The 7934-nt window shown below is 38.6% G+C and overlaps 1 protein-coding gene across 1 annotated transcript; it reads left to right on the top strand.

Moving 5' to 3' along the window:
• The first annotated feature begins 1468 nt into the window (after positions 1-1468).
• Positions 1469-7527, top strand: PRL (prolactin). Its single transcript, XM_075052152.1, has 5 exons — positions 1469-1505; positions 3039-3220; positions 3633-3740; positions 5207-5386; positions 7336-7527. Exons 1-5 carry the CDS (start codon positions 1469-1471, stop codon positions 7525-7527), a joined length of 699 nt encoding a protein of 232 aa, XP_074908253.1.
• The last annotated feature ends 407 nt before the right edge of the window (positions 7528-7934 follow it).

The raw sequence follows: 7934 nt of genomic DNA on the forward strand, positions 1-7934 counted from the left end.
TTCTACCATCCATTCTAGAGTTTTGGCTGTGGCCCTATTTTTATTTTACTGCCTTCATCAGATTGCCACTTTTCCCTGCTGCAGACAACACCTGCTTCATTTACTCAGCAGGGCCTCAATTTCCAAAGAAGATCCAGCCTCTAAGCAGAACAAACTGTTCTAGCAACTGTCCTAGAACTTAGCAGATGTAGACCACTTGCTACCGGTTCTGGTTTATTGCTGAAGCATCTCCTTTTATTGCTTCCCAAGGGATGCCTTCCATGGTTTACCCCCAAAACGCTCTACGTTTCTTCTCCCTTGTTTATCATTGCTTCAAGAATCATGTCCATAATTATGAAATAATGAAGGATTCAGGGTGACATACATACGTGTTCCACAAGTACGGAACAAGTTGTCTAAAGGCAAGAAAATTCATTAACACCGTATACCTTATTCATTATAATCATCTAATTTGGAAAGTCTTCATGGGTAAATGGACCTGAGAAACAGATGAGAGATTACACATTTGCTAACATATTCAGACAGATGAGCCTCACACAACAAGAAAACAGGGACAACCTGCTGAGGCTGGTTTGTGTATTACCCCAGACGCATCAGATCTGGAAACAAATCCCACTGATTACAACAGCATATATTTTGAATATGACGGAAATGCCCATCTTTTACGCAGAGAGTTTTCAAGTATAGAAAACAATCTCATGGGTTTGTAGAGGGGTGGTTTTTTTTAAATAATGCTGACTTATTCATGAAACATTTGTGATTAAACAGTAAACATACAACCTCTTCCTCTTTGATTGTTGCAAATTATTACTTTTTTAATATAAGAACTGCCCCCCATTTCTCTAAACATCTCTCAGACTGAGGATCAGTTATATCATGGTTTGTGTTGTGTATTATCTTTTGTCATATCTATAAATTTACAGATAGCAACCTGTCTTTCCAGAAGCCTCCCTCCCCTTTCTCTGGACAATTTATGCTGTTTCTCTCACCGTGAACATCATAAAATATTGTTTGCCTCCCACAAATAGCCAGAATTTTAACATAAGCAAGCTTGGATGGCTGAAGAAACAAGGAAGGATGAGAAGACAGTTGTGGGGAGTGGGGACAGCAGGCTAGAAACACTGAGAATACCTGTCTTAGAAATGGCAACTGGAGCTTTCTAGGATCAATGGCATTCGCACCTCATTCAGGGCAAAATTTTGGTACTCTCCTCATCCAACCATACTTAGGATCCCACAGCTGAACTTGTTAATGAAATTCCCTCTCACAGTTAAAAATAAAATACCAAAAAATACTGAATATGAATGTGGAAGAAAGGCAATTTGATGTTTGTAATTATCGAGGTAAACTCCATGACCTGCTGAATGTATGCAAAACGGACCCTGGATGGTGTATATAAAAGTGGCATGTGGAGAGAATACGAGCAAGTATTCAGACTTCTTTCTGGTAGGGCAAGTCATCATACAGGATGCCTACCATAAGCAAGAAGGGGGCTTCACTGAAAGGTAAGACTTTTGCCATTCACGTGCTGATAACTTTTATATTTCTTTAAATGTAGATTGAATTAGGAAGTAACTGAAATGTAACAGCTCTAGAAACTGAGGTCTTCCAGCCACCTGGTCTTCCAATAATGGTGAAACCTGCATCCACCTCAAATGTTTAGTGTCCAAAGCTTGGAATTAGAAGGCAGCTTGATCCCTTTTTTATTCAGTCTTTTGTCTCCTAACACTACCTTTGCATTGGGCAGTGTCACAGAAAATTGGCTTGAGGGATGTGACACCTGTACATGAACCACTGGATCCAGACTGCTTTACTACACCACTCCAAAGGCAATGACTAAAAGTCATTATCCACAAGTCTAGAAGTGATGTAGTAATTTTGAAGTGTTTTCATAACTATCTTCAACTTTCCAAGCCAACAAGTCTCAGGTTTTCTTATTCATAGAATTATTCCCCAGAGTACTTTCCCAACCACAGCATGGGGCACGTACTGTGTTCATGGGGGAGGAGGAAGACTTACTTCACTATTGTATATATACACTTTTCTTGAATTTAGAGCTAGAAAGAAACTTATCACATGATAACATTAGGGACAGCTCTGCTGATTTATGGGGTACACTTAAATTTAGCATTTAAAATAAGTCTAGTGAACCAATACAGGTAGCAGGCCAATTTCTAGAACTAAAACTCTCAGAGCACAGAACAGTGTTCTTTGAATAAGTACGTTCATTTACCAAATATTTGCATTGAATTTTTTCCATTGTTTTTCTGTGCATATTTTTGTTCATTTCACTGAATAGAAAACTTGACTCTCTTAAGTTAATATTAAAAGTTTTAAACAGATGAGGGTTTGTGGTTTAGATAATGAGAAGTCTTCTATATCAGTTTCAGAAACTCAGGAGAAAAGACAAAAGTTCTCTCTGATTTCTTAGCAGTAGGCAGTTTAGGGTTAAACTCTAAACAGCAAAGCAGCACAGCTGCTGGAAATCTTCTGAAGGAACTCCCAGGACAATCAAAACCTTAAGAGAGTGACCTAACTACTCTCCCACAAAATTAATTTAAACTCCAAATGTTTGCAAAGAAGAAAAGGACCTCTGGGACGAGGAGGAGAAAGAAAAAGAAAAAAAATAAAAGACCAATCTATTTTCTAAACTTATATATCTGTGCAAATATAATTATGTATCTATATTTGCACTGTGAAGAAGTTTGATTTTTTTTGTCCATTTATCACTATGTAATAAAGTCAGGCACAATAGTAAGAGACTTCAGAATACAGTGTACACTGCAGCACAGATTACCTTGTCTCCTCAAACTCTGTAGCAAGCTCCGCTATACAGTCAGGATGGCGGAGGGGAGCAAGGATAACAGAATTACAGTGCTTCCCTCCTCCATTGATTTTCGGCAGCCAGTACAGGGGATACTCTGAGCCATGTGACAGCACAGTCAAAATCGTCCAGCAGCTGGCTCTGACAGCTACTTCTAAATGCACAGACAAGTCAAAGTGATTCCATTTTGCCTTTTTTTTTTAAACCTGAACAGGTTTGTTGCTGGTGGTCCTTCTGGTGTCCAACATGCTCCTGACAAAGGAAGGAGTGACCTCCTTGCCAATCTGCCCCAATGGATCTGTCAATTGCCAAGTTTCCCTTGGGGAACTTTTTGACCGAGCAGTTAAACTTTCACACTACATCCACTTCCTCTCTTCAGAAATATTCAATGAATTTGTAAGTAACCTGCCTTTTGCTGAGAGCGAGAAAATACAAAAATGCAATTTAATACTTTTTAAGCACAAACATATGTTAACATATGAAGTCCTTCAATAAGTAAACAAAAATGACTGCTGCGCGGACAGTGATAGTCCCAATGGTGACCCAATCTGTGTATAGTGCCGACCATTGCTAAGATCCCCAAAGCTTCTATTAAAAGAAATCATTTTCCCATCATTCTTTATCTGTAGAACAAGTTAGTGCTTGCTGGGTGCCAGTTTCACTCTAAAGACTCACTAGAAACTTTAGACCTTTACAGCATAAAAGCAGTGATAAAAGCAATGGAACAACAATTAGTTAATACAGTATTTGAATTGAAGCTCTTCTTCACTTACCCATTTCAATAATGCCTGCCCTTGGTGATCTGCAGGATGAACGCTATGCTCAGGGCCGGGGTTTTATTCCAAAAGCTGTTAATGGCTGCCACACTTCCTCCTTAACCACTCCTGAAGATAAGGAGCAAGCTCAGCAGATTCATGTAAGTCCCATTTCTAATGTCATTCAGTGTGAGATAGAGCAGGGGGAGGGGGGGAAGAGGGAGCACTAAGGAATAGAGGCAGCAGGCAGAGAGAGAAATCAGCTCCATCGGAATTAAAAATCCAGGAAGAGGAAAGCACCAAAAAACCAAGAAAAGTTGATTTTACATTTGCTGATACTAAGTTACAGACTATACAGAATATATAAGTACCAGAAGCTTTCATCTTCCCTTCCTTTTCCTGTATGTTACATTCAGTCATTGCTTATTTCCAATTCATCTTATTTCCAATTGCAATATAACCTCATGGAGCAATGCCAGTAACCATGCTTGTACAGCACCGAGAATACTACAGCCTCTGAACATTATCTTAAAACACCTTATAGACAATTATTAGATTAACAAACATAAAAATACATTGGCTATATAGTCAATACCGTATGTCAGCAGAGGTAAATAGTTTTCCAGTACCTGAAAACACTGACATTACTAAACAAATGCTGAATAGATATTCTTGCTATTACCAGTAGGCAAAAGTGGTCACATCATTATCCAAATACAAAGACTCTAGTGCAAAATACTGTAAAATACTTGTAAAGAGAAACATGCTACATATGTCGATTTAATAATTATAAACTTAAGGGAAGATGAAGACAGTCTTGTTCAGCCTATGCTCACAGATACAATTTGAAAATACTCTGGAGAAAAAAATAAGCACAGGTGTATGAATGGTGAGTTGCCAGGGAGAAATCTTTATCAGGTTCATGCTGTTGATATCCTTGCAATCCCAGTATCTCCATCTTCTCAGTATGTCATTCAGAACCTCTATTGGGAGCAATAGAGTTCACAGCCCTGGGTACATAACAAGTCTGGTTGTGTTCAGATCCAGTGCATCTAGCAAAGAAGAAATGGTTGAATACTACCATAACCATAAACTTTATGAATTTTTATTGCCCACAAGAAAGGACAATTTTTAAAACCAGAGAGCTGTTGCTGGAAGAACCATTGTTCAAAGGGGAGAACAGATGAGTTACGTAGAGGCAATAAAAGCTATTTAGTGGTTTACCATAATGTGCACCTTCCATTCAATACTAAACTTTAAAAAAAAAAACCACATTGGATTTTAAAATGGTAATCAAAAAATCATATAAGGAGTTCTGTTTTTTTCACAGAGATGAAACACAGTTATGCTTGCTAGTTTTTAATGTGGAGAAGGTTTAATGATATTTTCCATTACAATACTGTAACTGCTTGTGCTAATATTGTAAAACATGATGACAACAATGACAAACTTCAAAAATGCAATTGCACAGAGGTATCTAAGACAGGGCTATAGGGCACATTCAGTGGTAGGTCCTGGAGTAAGTTCCCAAATCACTATGTCTGAGGTTATTGCTCTAAAGGTCTCCTAATGCTGCCAGCATTTAGCCTTCCTATTTTAACTGCCTTTTCTTAATGTGGGTGAGCAGCATGAAGACCTACTGAATTTAATACTGGGAGTGCTGCGCTCCTGGAATGATCCCCTCATCCATCTGGCCTCTGAAGTACAAAGAATCAAAGAAGCTCCAGACACCATCCTCTGGAAGGCTGTAGAGATTGAAGAACAAAACAAGCGGCTTCTAGAAGGAATGGAGAAAATAGTTGGGCGGGTAAGTAGTATTAGGTCCTTAACATCCTTCCAGCCTGTTGCTGTAAGGAAGACGCATACAGTGACAGGCCCTCCCTACCTGGAATAGGAAAGGAAACGGTAGATGTGAAGGAAAAATGGGAGCCAAAACAGCTGAATCTGAGAACTTTTCAGTTTTCTTCTTTCAGCTTTCTTTTCTTCTGCTATCTTGCAATTTCTAAAGACAATGTAATATGACTAGCATAGCATAATCCAGCCTACTCCCAGTCCTGCTTCGAGGGAAGGTGTAATCATCAGAACTGGTAACTGTCATTCTACCTTTGGGTATTCTGAATTTGCAAGCCTGATTTTTTAAGGATGTATCTGTTTTTTCCCATGCACATATTTGTATGTATGGTTTAGCAAGTTTATACACATCTGTATACATACAGGTATTGTGTATAGTTTTCAGAAACAGATACTGTGTTCAAAACTGCTCTGGAAGTCTGGGCTATTGCAATGATGTGGCATACAGCAAAGTAATCATGGTATCTTTCACTCTTTTCGCACCTTACTGGTTCCTCTGAACTCTGGCTCTGACTTGGTTCCCCCCACACTTGTAAGGTTAGACAACAAGGCTGTTGCCTGACAAAACCCATACTCGAATACCTCTTTTTATCAGTAATTGATTGAAAGCTTTCCTGAATAAAATCAGCTCTAGCTTGTTTATTTTTAAAGGGGCCTCTGTTAGTCCCTGAATATATCATTCTGTCAGTGAGCTAGATGTTAAAAAGAGGTTCTGATTTTACTGGCTTTCTTAGGCTCTGAACAGTTGAACAGCATTAAGAGTGCCACCATCACTGTACCTACCATCTTCCATGGGGTCACTCATGGTCTTTCTTTCAGTTAGGTGTCTCTTTACTCAGAAACCTTAGCCCATCCAGGCCACAAATGCATTTATTGGTGTAATCAAATACAACTCTATCCCATATCCACATGTAAAAAGGGGTGCAGGCAAGAATCCAAGATAACAGTAGAAGTCAGGTGCTGCTACAGTTACCCTGTCTCCACCTTTTCATTCACATTATTTACAGAAGGAGGTTGAAGACAAGACTGACAAATTCATTAGAGTCAAATGACGTTTCTGAGTGATAGTAGGTCTATCTTTTTTTTGCCTGTTACTTAAACTGAGTGATAGAGGCTCCACAGATACTCTCCTATGTGCTTTTACAAAGTACAAATGGTGGGAAATAAGGAAGATGCACAAGCACCAATAGGCACAGACTTCCAGCTATGAAAGGTAGATTTCTGTGATATAAGAAAATTAATGATTGCCTCTTTCAAACAAGGAGACCTAAACCAATCTTCACCTCAGACACCAACTCACTACTTCAGTTCCTACGTGTAGCTTTCTAACATTAGAGGTCACTGTATCACTCAGCATTTTTTTTATTTTTTTTTTTTTATATGGAATCTGAGGTACAATACATCTGAAGATATACTGTTGAGAGATTTGTCTGGTAATATGGTCTTGAAGTTGCCTGTATCAGAGACATCACCTAAGAGATGGGCAGAGACAAAGGTGGAGATACACAAAAAGAAGTTCTAGGAACAAGTGCTAACAAAGATTTCAAGGTGGAGGGAACCGAAAAGAGATGTCACTGATGAGTCCATTCATGAAGGAAGATTTGATTTCTCTGCAAAGTCAGATTCCACTGGACATTGGTTAACACACCAGTTCTCTTAAAACACTACTGACACAGTTAAGCTTTTTACATATTTTAGGGAAATAAACTGAAAAATCTGACAAATCCATTCAAAATCTGCATGAAGATATAGAACATTATACAAAATAGTGGGAACCATAACAGGAAACACCTTACAAGCCATACACAAGCAACCAGCATTCCTCAAGGCCAGTATTTTCAATGCTCTGTTCTACATCCAGTCAGATTCACTATCATTTACTACAGTATCATTTTGTAACTTTAGGTTCATTCTGGTGAGATCGGAAATGAAATTTACTCTCAGTGGGAAGGCCTTCCATCCCTGCGACTTGCTGACGAGGACTCCAGACTCTTTGCCTTTTACAACCTGCTGCATTGCCTCCGCCGAGATTCCCACAAAATTGACAACTATCTCAAGCTTCTGAAATGCCGCCTAATCCACGATAGCAATTGTTAAGTACTCGTGGGCCTAAGCAGTTACTGAAATCATTCATCATGGTGTTCTTGTTGCTTTGCCACTTCTCATTGAAAGCATTATGAAAAGTCACACTGTACAGTATCAGAATCATCAGTAACTTTCAGGCATGTTTGTGTGAATTCTGGCTGCAACTATTAGCACCATTTATCTTGGTGTTTTAATATGTTATAAATTACTTGTATGACAATAATACACTTTTCTGTCTAATCTCCTCATCTAGTAGCATTTCAGTGATAACCAGATCATGCAGATACAAATAAAAATGTTATTAAATCAAATAGCACATAACACTGAGTGGTATCAGTGAATGAAAAATAGCTGGTATGATTTATACCTTTAGCAGTAGTATCTCTTTTTGAACCTCAGTCTCCAGTTACTGATGACAG

This window comes from Buteo buteo, chromosome 20 (genome assembly GCF_964188355.1).
Source record: "Buteo buteo chromosome 20, bButBut1.hap1.1, whole genome shotgun sequence".
Classification (NCBI taxonomy): Eukaryota; Metazoa; Chordata; class Aves; order Accipitriformes; family Accipitridae; genus Buteo; species Buteo buteo.